The sequence below is a fragment of the Larus michahellis genome, chromosome 8 (genome assembly GCF_964199755.1).
Source record: "Larus michahellis chromosome 8, bLarMic1.1, whole genome shotgun sequence".
NCBI lineage: Eukaryota > Metazoa > Chordata > Aves > Charadriiformes > Laridae > Larus > Larus michahellis.
In genome coordinates, this window is record NC_133903.1 from 18,988,750 (window position 1) to 19,005,826 (window position 17,077).

Consider the following 17,077-nt stretch of genomic DNA (forward strand, 5'->3'; position numbering starts at 1 on the left):
TCTCCAAATGAGTAGATTACACCAAGTCAAAATTAAATGAGTTTTGCAAAGATCCGGAAATTTTCCTAGCCTACTTATACCAAAATGGCTCAGTTATTCATTTTTGTTACAGTTTTAATCGAATGACATTCTCTGTCTTCACTCAGAGATCTTGTGCTTCCGGTACAAAACAGCCCAGGAATCCTTCTGATCCTTAAAAAGAAAAAATAAATCACCTTAATGGACGCTTCTCTACTGATAAACGTGCGGCAGCGTATTCAGTTGCAGCGCTTGCTGCATTCCGCAGGACACAAGGGGTGTGTTTGATACAATTCACACTCAACGATAGCTTGGTGTTGACTTTGCCAGGGTAAGTTTGGGAGAGACAAAGCTATGTATTTAATGTGATTTTATAGATGCTGTCCTGTAAAGCTTTTGTCGCTTTATCGAACATTCTGTTTCTGCCAAGGGCAGAGCTTTTAGGACTAATCGAGGCAGCTTTCAATGTTTTGATCGTACATGAAAAATGGCTGACGTCGTGGTTCTCAGAGACGCACTCATTTAATACGACGATCGCTATCAAGAATCTCATTGCATGGGTGCAACTTTTCATATATTATTTAGTTCCTTGCTATCTTTTAGTCCCATTGTATGGGGATAACCAGAATCCAAAAAATGCATTTTGAAAGCATCTAACATAATTTAGCGACGTCAGATAAAACTTTATTTTTTTCACATCCTGAGTTTTTTCCAAGTTACAAGAGAACAGACAGTAAGTCACCAATTTTGACATTTGGAGTCTCTATTTATTTTGCAGTGGTTTGAAGATAAGATCCGCATCCATTTTTATTGACGTGCTTCAAATTTTCCCTAGATCAGCTTTTCATCCCTGCTAATTTGTCTCATTTGGCCATGCCCAAGCCCCCTGTAGCCGTTGTGGTCCGCAGCATGATGCTTTTATCCTGCAACCGCTCTGTCAAATTACGTGAATGTAAAGTTGATCCTACGTGACTTACCTGGTCAGAATCACCCCCTGTTGTACTTTTCCGCCAGAGGACATTATTCTAACACTTTTTTTCAGGGGTTGGAAAGCGCAACTTTTAAGTTACTGAGATCCAGACAAGGGATTAACGTTTGAAAAATAGTAATAGACGTTGTTAATTTTCCTTAGGAAGCAGCACCTGCTTTGTCCCATCCTTTTCCTTTGCACAGCAAACAGCCCCGAGCAGCACGTAGGCAGCGGAGGGAGGCTGGGGAAGGGTGGTGCCCGCTGCCCGCCCCCCCGCCGTCTCCGCTGGGGTCAGTCTCGTAGCAAACACTTGGCACTGGCTCTGCGCATCCAGTCGGCTGGTGAGAAACCTGCTGAGAATCTGCTCGGAATTTGTTGGGGGGTTTATTTTGTGCTAGGGAAGGGAAGCTCCCTTGTCCCACCCGCAGGTCAGCGAAAGCTCTCCAACTTGCCGGATTTATTTCCGTTTTTGACAGCCCAGGTTGTGCCTGTGGCACGAGGGGACACCTGTCCAGGTAGATGGATGCATGAGGGACGTAATAATATAAGAATGATATATTATATATAATACAGTGCTATAGGGATGCAATAATATATTATTACATACTATACATTATATAGTCTTGTAGATATTATATCTTGTAGATATTATATCTTATAGATATTATATCTTATTTTGGTATTTCCCTTTCCAATACAGTAGTCTGTTAAAGCAGAATGCTTAGGGAACTTCTTCGAGGAAGCGGGGCCCAAATTGGAAAGAGATTCTTGTTTTTCTCCTGTTCGAGGTCCTTAGAGGCAAGAGATGGAACCTATGTTCATTTTCCAAATATACCGCATTAAATAGAGGGAGAGAGATTTTGTAGTGACATATAAATCTCCAGCACTTCTAAATAATAATCAATTTACTGGATTTTCTCTTTAAATTTGCATGCAAAATGGGCAGTGAAAAATACATAGGAGCAGAAGGCGTTGTGAAATTAGACTGTTAGGTGCCATAAACGCAGTTTCATAGAAAAACAGATGCAAAAGATGGGATGTAAGGGAAGAAAAGCTTTTTCATTAACTATGTCATAACACTTGTGCCCTGTCCCACCGAGGTTTGCTCTCTGGCGGCTGAGCGCGGCTGCGGTGCCGCGGGCGGCCCGTCCCTGCGCCTGCTCTGCCCTGAGCTTCCAGCTTGGGCTGATGAAGTACAGATGCGAGCGGCTTTCCAGGGGGGGAGAAAAGGAGGAGGAGGGGAAGAACAGGAAATTCCCAGAGCATGAGCTGGGGGCAGGGTAAATCATTCCTTGGCATTTTGCATGCAACAGTGGGGCCAGCCCTGGAAAGAAGGGTTGCTGCTGCCTTTTAGGGATGCGAGGGCAGATGCGTCTTTCTCGCTGCGCTGACAACTGTTGAGACCCAAGCCCTGGTTTTGCCTGGGGTTTCAGTGAGCCTGTGCTGCACCTCCTGGTTCTTGTTCCTGAACCTGACCTGCATTCCTTTGCCCATATTCCCGAGGGGCAGCAAAACGGATGGGCAGGACTCTTGTTCTGCTGCTGGAGGTGTCCGCCTGCCAGGGAGGTCGTGCCGTCCAAGGCCGAGGCTGGTCTTCCTCAGACACGGAGAAACATGGAAGCGTGTTGCTGATGCTTCCTGGATCGTTCTCTTCTCCAAACCCATCCTTTGCCTGCCGGCCTGCCCACTCCTGCCAGCAAGCCCTCCGGCTGCCTCGCACTGAGTAGTTTGCAAGGGAAATCCCTAAAAACCGATTTGGCGCTATGAAAAGTGTCTGTTCTCTCGGATCAGCCGTGGTGTGGAGAAGCTGGAGGTGCTTTTTCAGGGCAAAGGTAAAACTGAGGTCCTGGCTAAAGGTCCCCTGGTCTTTCTGCAGGAGCTGTGGGTGGATCAGTCCCAGAGTCCTGGCCCTGGCCTGGGATGGGGAGCGTGGATCCGCTGCTTTGTCCCCCCGTGGTTTCGGTGAGACACGCTCTGTGCCCTTGCGTGTGAAGAGGAATCCCTGGGGCAGCAGCGGCTCTGCGGTTTGTGCTCCGCCAGGCTGTGAAACCTTCTGCGTCTTGGGTGGGAGTTCATTTTTGTAAAGTACTGTGGATCTTCTGCATTTCACAGCAGGGTGTTACTCTGGTACCTTTCTAGTTTTTAAATAAGATATAATAAACAATATATGAAAATAATAAATACAAACATAAGTATATTAGTAAGTATACAATATATGCATGTGAAGATGGTCTTTGCAAGCAAATAGTATGTTGCTGTGTCAGAAATACTTAGGTACCTTAGCAGCGTGATATGGAGAGTGGTGCTAAAATGAATGGTCTCTCAAAGCAGAAACAGTTTTGTAATATTTTGCTGCAGGAGGAAAATTGAAATCATACACCTTATAAGAGCAGTGTCCTTCTCGCCAGGGACGTGTCTACTGGAAAGAACCAGCCTCTGCTGCAGGGGAGAAGGTTTGGCCATGGGTCCTCCCCCATGCCGCTGCTAACAAAGCTGTCCTTAGCTCCCCTGGGAGAATGGGGACTTCTCTGTGTAGAGCAGCGCTGGGTTCATCGGATGGAATGTTCCTGCAAGAGCTTCTGGAGGGCAGAGGCAGGAGAAGGGATGGTCAGAGGGAGGCATGTTTTCACGTTCCATGGGTACTTGTGCTGGTGGGCTGCTCTCAGCCTGCCTCTGGCTTTGGTCCCAGCACTGAATGAGTCCATGCAAGCGCTGCTCTATGGTGAACACTTCCAAATTTAGCCTTTTGTCCAGTTTGACCGCAGCACTGAATCTGGTGTGTGCTCACCGTCTGCCCGGCTCACCATCTGTCGGGAAGGCAGCGCTTGCCAAAATAAATCTAAAGGCAGAGCACATCAGCTGGAGATGTTTCTTGCTCTCTCTGTGTCGCACCCGAACGGTGCCTGCTGCCGGACCTCTCCGGTTGGTTTTGCAAAGGTTCAGAGTGTGGAGGAGGGATGGGAGGGCAGAGCTCCAGCTCCTTAGGGCAGAGGTGCACCCGAGCGGTGCGCTGCGTAGGGGGGCGTGGGTGCCGAGGTGGCCCAGGGACAGGCTGTGCCTGCGGCAGGGGCTCCCGAAGAGGAATCCCTGGGGCAGCAGCTCCCACCGAGTTCTGAAGTTGACAGGAGCCGTTGCCATTCGGGAAAGCCTAATGCAGCCTGTAGATGATGAGCACCATCTTCTAACTCCTGCTGTGTGTCTCTGCACACTGTTATCTTTTAACTTCGTATTTTAAAATACACTATTTGGTCTATTTGCTTTCAAAAGTTTCGACTCCCTATAGTGTACGTAAGATTTCTCATCCGCTCATCTGTTCAAGCACATGGACTCTCACCTTCTTGCACTGAGGGAACTATGAGCTATCAAAGCTCTGAAAAATAAAGATCTTATTTCCGTCCAGAAACTTGCTGTTAGCTGGTTTGACAAAGCCCAGCGCAGGCGTGCAGTCCTTCACCCAGAGTGGAACGGCTAGTGGCAACCTCTTCTGGCATGCTACAGATTTTGGAGATCGTATTTCTTTTCCTTGTGTGTAGTGAAGTGCCACCACGCCCACGCACGCGAGATTTGACATTTTTTTACTAATGACAGAAATCACTGGCCTTGTTTGTCAAAGCCAGGTGGGTGACGATATCTAACGCGACCTAAAGGTGTTTTTCCTGCTTTTTTCCAGTTCCAGATAACAGGCAGTGACTAGAATAAGAGAGAAACCAATTCAAACTTTTTACAAATTAGGATGGCCACAGCTTCCGCTGCTGTGTCAGCATTTCTCTGTTGAGCAGCGATGCACGGATGGGCTGGTGCTGAGGTTTGTGTTACGGCCTTTCACTGCAGCACCGGCTGTGCTCGCCCTGTGTCAGTGGCCCTGTGTCAGTGGCCCTGTGTCAGTGGCCCTTTTGGCTCCCTGGTCGGGGGGACTGGGAAGCGTGGGAGCAGAGCACGAGAGCAGGCTGCGTTTGAACTGCGTGGACATGCAGAGGTAAGGAGTTTGGTAAAATATTCAGACATGCGTTTTTGCTTTTCGAAACAAGGAAAACTTCTGCACTATCTGAAATTTGCCCCTGGTTTATCACTTCTGATCCTATTTTATTTTCTCTGCGCCGTTTGGCCTTCATGAAGTTTATGTCGCATATTTATGTTGATTGCCTGAAAAATTTATACCAGTTGTAGTTGCAAATAAAAGATGATCTAATGGTAAGGTTAATTAGGAAAAGCATTTTTTCTCTGCCTTTCTTTATTGTGTGTGTTCAACAGCACGTCGTGTCTCTTCCCGGTTAGTCACTTTCCCCTGTTTGTGCAGGGCTTTCCCACAGCAACTGGGAAGACAAAAACATTTTAATCATAGGAAAACTGGAAGGGGATTTGCTTGCAGATGCAGAACCTGAAGTGTCATTCAAACTCTTTTTTTTTTCTGCTTTTATCATCTAGGTACTTATTTTGTGCTGTGGTGACGGCTGAGAACTGTACGGACCATACCTCTGCTGAGGTTCACACATGAAAAAAAAATGTGTTTTATGGCATCATAGAATGGTTTGGGTTGGAAGGGACCTTAAAGAGCACCCAGTGCCACCCCCTGCCCTGGGCAGGGACACCTCCCACCACACCAGGTTGCTCCAAGCCCCCTCCAACCTGCCCTTGAACACCTCCAGGGATGGGGCAGCCACAGCTTCTCTGGGCAACCTGGGACAGGGGCTCACCACCCTCACAGACGAGAATTTCTTCCTCAGATCTCATCTCAGTCTCCCCTCTTGCAGTGTAAAACCCTTCCCCCTCGTCCCATGGCTCCCCTCCCTGATCCAGAGTCCCTCCCCAGCTTTCTTGGAGCCCCTTTAGGGACTGGAAGGGGCTCCAAGGTCTCCCTGGAGCCTTCTCTTCTTCAGGCTGAACCCCCCCAGCTCTCTCAGCCTGTCCTCACAGCAGAGGGGCTCCAGCCCTCCCAGCATCTCCGGGGCCTCCTCTGGCCCCGCTCCAAGAGCTCCGTGTCCTTCTGCTGTTGGTGCCCCACAGCTGGAGGCAGCACTGCAGGGGGGTCTCCCCAGAGCAGAGAGGAGCAGAGGGGCAGAATCCCCCCCCTCACCCTGCTGCCCACGCTGCTGGGGATGCAGCCCAGGCTGCTGGGGGGTTCTGGGCTGTTGGCTCACGTTGCCGGTGAATGTTGAGCTTCTCATCCACCAGCACCCCCAAGCCCTTCCCCTCAGGGCTGCTCTCAAGCCATTCTCCGCCCAATCTGGATTTGTGTCTGGGATTGCCCCCACTCACATGCAGGACCCTGCACTTGGCCTGGTTGAACTTCAACCCTTCAGAATGTTTGTGGTTTCTGTTAGTCGAATATATTGCGTTTTATTCTGGAGAGCCTCAAATGTAAATAGGATCTCCACAAATCTTTGCTTGTCACCCCATATAATGGTCAACTGTGTCACGGTCGTGCTGAGCGCTGCTGCCTGCTGGGACCTGCCGTTGGGGAGCGCAGTGCTCAGCCAGGCCCTGCCTCCCTCATGGCGGAGGGTTTTGCAAAGTTAAACGTAAGCTCTTAGCCCAGAGGAGTTCTCATTTTGAGCATTGCAAAGCTTTCCTGTGCGCCATTTTTAATGCAAATTTTAAATTAAACCATGATAGTTTGGTCAGTTGTTTCCTACGCATTGGTCCCCGTTGTTGAGTGCAACCACTGGGCTCCTAACAGCTGGTTCCTGGTTGAACTCTGCAGGATGGTAGCAGGACGTTTCCAGTGTAAGGTTTATTTATATATAAGACTTTTCTCATCATTTTTCTTTTGAATTCTGAACGTCGATGTGGGGGTGTTGTGAATGTCTGTACATTGCAGCTACAGCGAGAACCACAGTGTTGGGTGTGTGTTAAATGTTTATATACGGGGAAACGTAACTGCCTTTGCTTACACGTTGGTGTACAACAAAACCTGGGATATTTCCTTGAGGCTGTGGGCGTTCAGCTCCAGAACTAACCGTTATGTCTGAGGCCTATTTCTGTTCCTCTTCAATCTTTACACAGCAACTGGAGTCGCTCTCTTATATCCAGCAAGTATCCGACGTACTGGTGGTTTGTCCTGTCACACTCTCCTCTTCCCTTGCATCTCCCCTGCTCAGCACCCAAGCCTTAAAGGTGACACTGTAACGCCTCTCCTTTTTTTCCCGTTTCTCGCAGCGAGGCTGTCTGGGAGAACATGGCTCGCATGTGCGTGAAGACTCAGAGGCTCGATGTTGCCAAAATTTGCCTTGGAAAAATGGGTCACGCGAGAGGAGCCAGGGCGCTGAGGGAGGCTGAACAAGAACCGGAGCAGGAGGCCAGAGTGGCCATGCTGGCCATTCAGCTGGGCATGCTGGTAAGCCCCGCCGACCCTGCGCACCCGGGAATCATAGAATCGTCAGGGTTGGAAGGGACCTTAAAGATCACTTAGTTCCAACCCCCCTGCCATGGGCAGGGACATCTCCCGCTAGATCAGGTTGCTCAGAGCCCCGTCCAGCCTGGCCTTGAAAACTTCCACTCGCTTAACTAGGGGGAAAAATGAGAAACTGATCTTTTTTTTTTTTTTTAAATGATGCAAAAACCTTGAAGGGGAGTAAAACCCATTGCCCGGTTTCCAAGAAGTGACGAAGACTAGTTCTGACAGTTATTTTCCTGAAGCTGAGGTTGTCCTGGGGAAATGGGCATCTCCTTCAGCATTGCGCAGCCCCGTGCTGCGCGATTCCTGCGTGACACCGAGCGGGGGAGGCTTGGCAGAGCCCCCTTCTTCTTCCTCAGAGAGCAGATGAGAACGAGTGTGGCAGAATCTGATGGCTGGAAATAAGAGAACCAGGAGCCATAGCCGCCTAAGGGCAAATTAATTTGTCTGTTTTCTTAACTGTTGTACAGAATTTATGTGGGAGTTTTACTCCCCTTTGAAAAATTGCTGAGTGGAGGAAACTGCTGAACGAAGGAAACATCTTTTAAGGATGGTCTGTGCGTGAAACGTTAAACAGATAACCTGTTTTCTTGGGGCATAATTTTTCACAGCTTAATCATTCTAGGTTTGACTGGGTTAAAAAAACGGATGTGCTTTAAAGTATTCCAGCTAAAATGTTTCAACAAACGTATTTTAAGGTCCAACATGGGAAACGCAAGTTCCATTTTGACATGCTTGTTTGTAGAGTGAAAGGCTAAGGCTGTGTTCTGGCCGAGAGTGAGGGCTGGCTTAAGGCATTTAAGCAGTTTAGGCAAAATTGATGTTTCCTGCGGGGTTGGAGAGCTGCCGTTGTGCTGTCCCAGGGATGCCTGCTCTCCTCTCCTCGCCCACGTTTCCATCCTGGCTTCTCCTGCCGTAAGAGCCGTAACTCCCAGGTCACGCTCTTCTCCCCGTAGTCTGGCGCATGGGGCGACTGGCCCTTGGACCTGTATCTGGAGCCCAACCAGGCAGCAAATACACACCGAAATGGAGCTTGTCTTTCTCATGTGTTTCCATTGCAGGCTGACCCCTCTCCCCTTGATCACCAATAGAAGGGAGGTCTAAACCAGGTTTGAGATCAGCGTTATCGCGTGGATTGAAAACTGACCGGAGCGCTGTTGATTTAGATGAAGGATAGGAGGATGTATTCCACTCGGTTTGCCTTTATTTAGTGTCTTCATCAATGATCTGTAAGAAAAGCAGAGATTTTTAGAGTGGGAACCATAAAAGATCCAGGCATATGAGCTGTAAGAGGGGAAAACTGGGAAAGCAGAATTGGTGCAATACCCCGCAGTTCATAGGAAATCAGGAATTAGAGAAAAAATGGCAAGGTGCTCTGACAGCAAAAATCTTTTTGGGGCTGCCTTTGAGGAGACGCCACATCCCGGGGCTTTGATTTGATAATTTCTGTCTATGTATTTGTTGCAGCTACAGCTGGAACATTGACTTCCACCCTTAAGTAGCTCATTACCAGAAAAAAACACAGATGAACTGGAAGAAGTTCAGAGAAAATCAGGACAAATTGTTAAGCTCTTGAAAAGATTTCACAGGCAAGGGAATCTTTAAGATGGCCAAATAATTAGAAGTTGGCTTAAAAAGGTGTTTAGCAATCTACAACTATTTGAAGAGCATAAATGCTAGAGAGATAGAGTAATTATTCTGAGTTGAAGAAGAAAAGGAAAATTCAAACTAAATGTTTGGAAAAGCTTCCTGGCAGAGAAAGCTATGAGGCTGGAAAGTGTCAATATTCCTTCTTTGGGATATTTAGGTCTATTTGGAGAGGTGGAGGGGAAACGTAGCCAAAAGAATGCAGTCCTGTTGCTTTTTTTTCAGCTCATACAGAATCATAGTGCAGGCCTCTTGCATCTCTACTTTCTGTGCTTTTTTGCATTTGAAACAATAAGAGACAGAAACTATTTTTCTGTCTTGGACAGATAATCTCAATTTACTAAATATAGTGTTCAGCTGGACAGCAGTTGGGTGGAGCAGGAAAATGCTCCTTCCACGCGAGTACCTCTCAATGTGCAAAAATAGTTGTTCCAAATTTGCTCGCCCTTGCGTCAGCATCGGCAAAATCCTCCTTTTCTAATTCTGTCTTAAACTAATAGCCTTTATTCCCAGGAATGGATGGCATTTATCCATGGGCAGCGTCGCTACCTCTGAGACCTGCTCGGAGGTTGCAGGGAGTCCCCTGGCACATAACGCCTTCTTGCCAAAACCCCTTGTGCCTGGGACCTTCTCCTGGACCATCTCCTCTGGGTAGGCGGCGTGGCAGTCAATGGTAGCCCCACATGAGCCTGTCTCCCCTTTCTGAAATGGTTTACGCTCCTGATGACAGCGTTTAATTGTTGATGGCTTGCTCATGTCACCCCCGAGTTGATACTGTACAGTAAATGCTAGGATCTGAGTGCTTTTCTTATTTTCACATAAACATCCTGTTTCCCAGTAATGTGCTATTCCAGGCTACGTATATTTAGTTGGTTAAACCCCCTGCCTGAATTGTTACTTTAATTGCATTACAATGACCTGCGCTAATAAACTACTCTGAAGTGCAGTAAGGACACCCACGAAACGCCGGTTGGAGCTAACGAGGTGTTTGTGTGCTCTCCTTCCAGGAGGATGCGGAGCGGCTGTACAAGGCTTGCAAACGCTACAACCTCCTGAACAAGTTCTATCAAGCCTCAAACCAGTGGCAGAAAGCCATCGAAACAGCTGAAGCTCACGATCGGGTTCACCTACGCACCACGTACTACAACTACGCGAAGCACCTGGAGGCAACCGGAGAGCACAGCCTTGCGCTCACCCAGTAAGCACCAGCCTGCAGTACCCAGGGGACTGGGAGCCTTGTTCTCCTGTGAAGACTGGGGACAGGCTAGGAGGATGTCTGGGGATGACTACTAATAATTAATTAAAGTCTTTTCCTGTTTCTCGTGCTTTCTATCTCATGGAGTGAAAGCATTGTTACAATAAACTTCCCAGCACCCTCCCAGGCTAATAAAGCTTAGCGTCAGGAAGGTTGAGTGTCTTGTCGGGGCCAGTAGTTGAACCCCACGAGTATCCAATCCCGTACTTGTCTCTGGAAGACCACTGCCCTCTTTTCCTTCCTTTTCCATGACAAAACCACTTGTTTACTTCTCCTGAGAGTCCCAGGCACAACTGCTGTGGCAGAATTTAGTCTGACTTGGGTGCTTCTGGCACTTGGTCCTCTCCTGTGAGTGACGAGTCCCTAAAGAAGCCAGGGGAGGTGATTTTTGTGTGTTGTATTTTTTGTTTGAAATCTTGGCTTAACATGAGTTTTGCCATAGGAAGCCTCATGATGATGATGATGATGATGATGATGATGATGATAATAGATCACTTCTGTTCAGAGTCAAAGTAGAGCTCTGATGTGATCAGACTGACCCATTAGATGATCATGGTGGGCAGGGAGGTGAGGAGAGACTCTAACGGTGGCTGGTGGCGTAAGTGCAGCGATCTCCCGGTGGTGGAGAAGAGGCCGAGGTTGCAGTGGATGGCAGAAGGACTGGGCAGGATGAGCAGCCCAGGGCTCTCGCCACCTTTTCGGCCACATGCCCGGGGATGTGCTTGATGTTTGGGGAGCTTTCTGGGATATTTCTTTGGGCCATCACTGACGCTTTTAAAGTATTTACTTTCCGGTTGATCACATTGCCTCCCTGATTTCAGGTGCCTTGCTGAACCATTGAACTTTTTATTTTTGATGGTGCTGGCAGACTGCAACTGGTCTCACAGGGAACCTAATAATACAACTGAAGCAGTGTTACCAGTGTTGTCACTCTGCAGCTGTCGAACAACATGAAATGGATTTATTTTTTTTTTTTTACACAGGAAGTGAGCTAACATGAAGGTAGTCATTTCACATCTAACACGGTCTGTTTTCTCTACAGCTATGAGAAGTCAGACACGCATAGGTTCGAGGTACCTCGAATGCTCTCTGAAGACTTACAAGCCCTGGAGAACTACGTCAACAAGACGAAAGACAAGTCAGTGCTACGCTTGTTCTTTCTCCCTGGTGGGACTTTCAGGTCTGAAATACAGCTTGGGAAGAGAGCCGGGAAGGAGGAGTGTGACTCCTCTCAGCCACAAGTTCAGCCCCTGCCCGAGCCCTTACGATCCTCCTACAGCTTTTCGGAACAATGCTACGTCTCGCTCAAAAACTGCCACAGTAGATATCTAGGCTGACCTCCCTTACAGTGCAGGCCTTTTAATGTCATCTGTCAGCTGGGGTTAAAGCCTTGCTTGCATTCTAAAAAAATATATCGAGTCTTGAGTTCAGTGTCTCTAGGAGTGAAAAATGCAGTCTCTGGCAATTTTGTTACGGTAATTAATATTGTTGCTTTTCCAGGAGCCTGTGGAAGTGGTGGGCACAGTATCTGGAGAGCCAATCAGATATGGAATCTGCGCTGAAATACTATGCGCTGGCTCAGGATTATTTTTCCCTCGTCCGTATATACTGCTTTCAGGGCAACATTCAGAAGGTAAGGCAGCCTGCTCCCATCCGCTTCCAGAGACTTCTCATTCCTGGGATGGGTATGGGCACAAAGTAAAGCTGTGTGATTTCCTTCTCAGGCTGCTGAAATAGCAAATGAAACGGGGAATTGGGCAGCATCGTATCACTTGGCGCGCCAGTATGAGAGTCAGGATGAAATCAAGCAGGCTGTTCATTTCTACACCAGGGCCCGGGCATTTAACAACGCCATCCGCTTGTGTAAGGTATGCAAAGAGGTACATTTCTGTCCAAAAAGCAAAGTAGGATTCTATCCTTTGGCAGCATACAGAACGCCAGTGGTACAAGTTATTTGTGCCCATTCTCTCGTGCAAGACACTGCTTGCTCATGTACAGCCCACTGGGAAGGTGCTCCTGGTTTCTGCCTGCATCATTAAAGCCTTGGATGTACAGGACGTTGTTTTCTTGTATAGCTCAAGAGAAAACTGCCTGAAACGAATTATCATCGTTGCAGCTCAAAGGTACTTGGGTTGAGTATAGGATTTACACAACAGGGGGTCGATGGGCTGCCAGGGGACAGTACCAAGCCGTAGCCTTGCCAGAAGGCAGAAGCACGAAATCTGTTTGCTGCACGCCTAGAGCCAAATCTTTGCTTCTGAATAGGAGAACAATCTCGATGATCAGCTGATGAACCTGGCTCTTCTGAGCTCTCCTGAAGACATGATAGAGGCAGCCTGCTATTATGAGGAAAAGGGGGAGCAAATGGACAGAGCCGTCATGTTATACCACAAGGTAAATGTCTTTTTAGTAAAAAAAATACCAAGCTTTAAACTGAAATAGTTCCTACAGCAGAGGATTTAATGTTCTACTACAAAAACCCTGTAGTTTTTACTATATGTACTGTTTCTTAGTCATTTCTTCAGGGTGGGTAATTAAGCCACTTTAGGGTATCTGGTAAACTCTGCGGTGTTTATTCTAGTCTTTAAAGACTCATTCTTAATTTTGCAGGCAGGACACTTCTCCAAAGCACTGGAGCTAGCCTTTGCCACGCAGCAGTTTGGGGCCCTGCAGCTAATTGCTGAGGACCTGGATGAGAAATCAGACCCAGCCCTGCTAGCCCGCTGTTCGGATTTTTTTATTGAACACGCTCAGTATGAGAAGGCAATGGAGTTGCTGCTGACAGCCAAAAAGGTGAACTCCAGCTTCTCTGAGCCTTCCACGTGCTGGTAAAGAGGAGCACGCCGTGTGCGTACGTGCATGCACATACGGTTATCTTTGTTGGTAAACAGATAGGTGGGGACATCTGTAAGGTTTGAAGCTTCAGCTCATGCCAACGAGTCGGGGGTGGTAGCCCACTGGCTCAACTCTAAAAATGGATTCCTGACTCTTTGTCTTATTTCTGGCTTAAAATCTGCAGATTTTGCTCTCTTGGGAAAAGAAAAACTCCTACTCTCTAACATAGTTGGAGATGGGGAAATTAAAACATCATCAGTCAAAAAACCCCGATGCTGTCCCTCTCGTCATACCACCAGTGTAATTAAGGCTCTTCATTTCGTACCTAAACTTCTATGCGCATCTCCCTTGCCCTCATTATTGTGGTCACCAGAACAGTCCTGTACCCACTGCCCCTTAACGAGCTCCTATGTCTTACTTTCTTCCATGTTTTGCAAGGGTACGGCAGCCCTCTTCCGGACTAAAAGCTATTGTATATTCTACTCATAATTTGTTCCTATATGGGGAGTAGCAACATGTTTAACAAAATCTTTTAAATGCTTGTATTTATGCCAAAAACCTGAATATAATCAATCATGCCTAATAAATTATTTGACTCGCGTCTCTGAGAACATTGTGTTCAAAGAGACAAAACGGGTGAATCTTCAGTGCCACCCTGGCATCCGCTGGGGAAACAGGTGAGAAACAATGGTCTTCATGGAAGAACAAACGCGAGCTTAGTGAACAAAATGAGACAGCGTGTACTGGAACAGGACGTGATGTTGGGGTGCTTAACGACACAACAGTGTTCTAGACAGAGCACCCCCAGCTGCTGGCGTTTGTGCCTTCGGGTTGCTAATTTCTGTACGTCACACCACAAGCAACATGAAGTACCACAGTTGCATTTGCAAACCTCACTTTTTGGTGCTTTCTCACTTCCTTTAGTACCACGAAGCTCTGCAACTTTGCCTGAAGCAGAACCTGACCATCACAGAGGAGATGGCTGAGAAGATGACCGTCTCGAAGGGCTCCAAGGACTTCTCTGAGGAGTCCCGGAAGGAGCTATTGGAGCAAATTGCCGATTGCTGCATGAGACAAGGCAATTACCACATGGCGACCAAGAAATACACGCAAGCAGGGAACAAGCTACAGGTCAGCCTGGATGGGTAGAAAAAAAGCTGAAGAGGCTGAGCCGATTACCTTTCTAAGATGTCTCAAAACAAGGGTGTTTTGAGTAGTAAATCTTGGAATGGCCTTTATACAGTAGGCTATCCAGAGGAGGCTTCCTAGCCGTCTTGGCATAGCTTGGGCTTTTGCATTCACAATGATATTTTTTCCCCCTCTTCCCCCGTACCCCCGCTTCCCATTCCTAGGCGATGAAGGCACTGCTGAAATCTGGAGATACCGAGAAAATCGTCTTCTTTGCCGGAGTTTCCGGACAAAGGGAGATTTATATCATGGCAGCCAACTATCTACAATCACTGGATTGGCGTAAGGACCCCGAGATTATGAAGAACATCATTAGCTTCTATACCAAAGGAAGGGCCCTTGACCTGTTGGCGGGTTTCTACGAGGCGTGTGCTCAGGTACATCCCCCTTCCCTCCCCGCTCAAGGGGTTTGGTTTGTTAGCTCTGGAGCAAGGCTTTCATCCCATTTCTCCTCTTGCAGGTAGAAATTGATGAGTATCAGAGCTATGAGAAGGCACAAGGGGCGCTGACAGAAGCATATAAGTGCCTTTCAAAAGCAAAGACGAGAAGCCCCCTGGAACAGGAAAGCAAACTCGCCCATTTGCAAAGCAAGATCACCCTGATTAAGCGATTCGTCCACGCTCGGAGGTGAGCTGCAGCATTCAGAGCATGTGAGGCAATGGCAGAACTAGCGTACAAGAAGAAAAGTTGTACTAGTGCCTACAGTTTGACAAATAATTTGCAGACTCTCTTCGAAAAGCTGCTGTTACGTTTTTCTAGCAGAGAAAACATTATGTGTTTTTATTATTTTTTTTTAAAGTGCTGTTTACATTAGAGACAAAAAGGTAACCTGAAATACAAGTGCAGTGACTGAGGCAGGTGTAGCTCTGTCCCAAAGGCGATTGTGAAACGTAACAACCGTAAAAAAAAATAATCTTCCCCCAAGCTGAACGCTCTCTCCCAGGTTGTTCACAGTTTGGTTTTGCTCTTTTACTAGAGTTTACTCTGAAGATCCCAAAGAAGCAGTCAGACAGTGTGAACTTCTCCTAGCTGAACAAGATTTTGACAATGCCATCCGCCATGGCGACATCCTGGGACTTCTGGTTGAACATTACGTACAAGCAGAGGAATTCCATATGGTAAATTAATTCTTAATTCTTACAGTCTACAGAGCCCGTATTTTACATGCAGCAGTGCAGCTTGGTATAGCACAGTTATCTCATACAGGAAGACCTTCCATAGGAGAGGCTTCTTTACAGGAGCTGAACTGCTCAGCAGGGTGTGGTAGACCTCAGGAACTATATCCAAATCAATATATTTTTCATTTCATGGGACTGAAAGGAGAAAAAAGAAAGCTCACAGGACACAGAGCATAAATAGTGGTGGATTCTTAAACATTCCCCGTTATTAGAGAAGAACAGAAGGGTCTGACTGGGTGCCTGTCTCAGATCCTCCTGGAAACTCTGCTAAGGCACATGGAAAAGCAGGAGGTGATCGGTGACAGCCAACGTGGCTTCACTAAGGGCAAATCGTGTCTGACAAATTTGGTGGCCTTCTGTGATGGGGTCACAGCGTTGGTGGGTAAGGGAAGAGCAACCGACATCATCTACCTGGACTTGTGCAAGGCATTTGACAGTGTCCCACACAACATCCTTGTCTCTAAATCGGAGAGAGATGGATTTGCTGGATGGACCACTCGGTGCATCAGGAGGTGCCTGGATGGCCACACTGAAAGGGTTGCGGTCGATGGCACAATGTCCAAGTGGTGACCTATGATGAGTCGTGTTCCTCAGGGGTTGGTACTGGGACTGGTGCTGTTTAATATCTTTGTTGGTGACATGGACAGTGGGATTGAGTGCACCCTCAGCAAGTTTGCCAACAACACTAAGCTGTGTGGTGCGGTCGATGCTGGAGGGAAGGGATGTGCCATCCAGAGGGACCTGGACAGGCTGGAGAGGTGGGCCCATGTGAATCTCATGAAGTTCAACAAGGCCAAGTGCAGGGTCCTGCATGTGAGTGGGGGCAATCCCAGGCACAAATCCAGGTTGGGTGGAGAATGGCTTGAGAGCAGCCCTAAGGAAAAGGGCTTGGGGGTGTTGGTGGACGAGAAGCTCAATGCAACCCAGTGATGTGCGCTGGCAGCCCAGAACCCCACCGCAGCCTGGGCTGCATCCCCAGCAGCGTGGGCAGCAGGGCGAGGGGGGGGATTCTGCCCCTCTGCTCCGCTCTGCTCTGGGGAGACCTCCCTGCAGTGCTGCCTCCAGCTGTGGGGCACCAACAGCAGAAGGACACGGAGCTCTTGGAGCGGGGCCAGAGGAGGCCCCGGAGATGCTGGGAGGGCTGGAGCCCCTCTGCTGTGAGGACAGGCTGAGAGAGCTGGGGGGGTTCAGCCTGGAGAAGAGAAGGCTCCGGGGAGACCTTGGAGCCCCTTCCAGTCCCTAAAGGGGCTTCAGGAAAGCTGGGGAGGGACTCTGGATCAGGGAGGGGAGCCATGGGACGAGGGGGAACGGTTTTAAACTGGAAGAGGGGAGATTGAGATTAGGTATTTAGAAGAAATTTTTCACTCTGAGGGCAGTGAGCCCCTGTCCCAGGTTGCCCAGAGAAGCTGTGGCTGCCCCATCCCTGGAGGTGTTCAAGGGCAGGTTGGATGGGGCTTGGAGCAACCTGGTGTGGTGGGAGGTGTCCCTGCCCAGCGTGGAGAGGGGTGGGGTGGGGGAACAAGATAGTCTTCAAGGTCGCTTCCAACCCAAACCATTCTATGATTCTATGAATTACACTGTACTTCATTTGA

At 48.2% G+C, this 17,077-nt stretch overlaps 1 protein-coding gene across 7 annotated transcripts in view; it reads left to right on the forward strand.

Moving 5' to 3' along the window:
* Nucleotides 1–17,077, forward strand: part of IFT140 (intraflagellar transport 140) — a 94,065-nt gene that overhangs the window by 76,100 nt on the left and 888 nt on the right. For all 7 annotated transcript variants that reach the window (XM_074598774.1, XM_074598778.1, XM_074598777.1 and 4 more), the window contains 11 exons: nt 7,145–7,322; nt 10,037–10,227; nt 11,327–11,422; nt 11,785–11,917; nt 12,009–12,152; nt 12,550–12,678; nt 12,895–13,077; nt 14,044–14,250; nt 14,472–14,684; nt 14,768–14,934; nt 15,284–15,425. In XM_074598774.1, the coding sequence (XP_074454875.1) occupies nt 7,145–7,322; nt 10,037–10,227; nt 11,327–11,422; nt 11,785–11,917; nt 12,009–12,152; nt 12,550–12,678; nt 12,895–13,077; nt 14,044–14,250; nt 14,472–14,684; nt 14,768–14,934; nt 15,284–15,425 (1,783 nt within the window). The remainder of the gene's footprint in view (nt 1–7,144; nt 7,323–10,036; nt 10,228–11,326; nt 11,423–11,784; nt 11,918–12,008; nt 12,153–12,549; nt 12,679–12,894; nt 13,078–14,043; nt 14,251–14,471; nt 14,685–14,767; nt 14,935–15,283; nt 15,426–17,077) is intronic.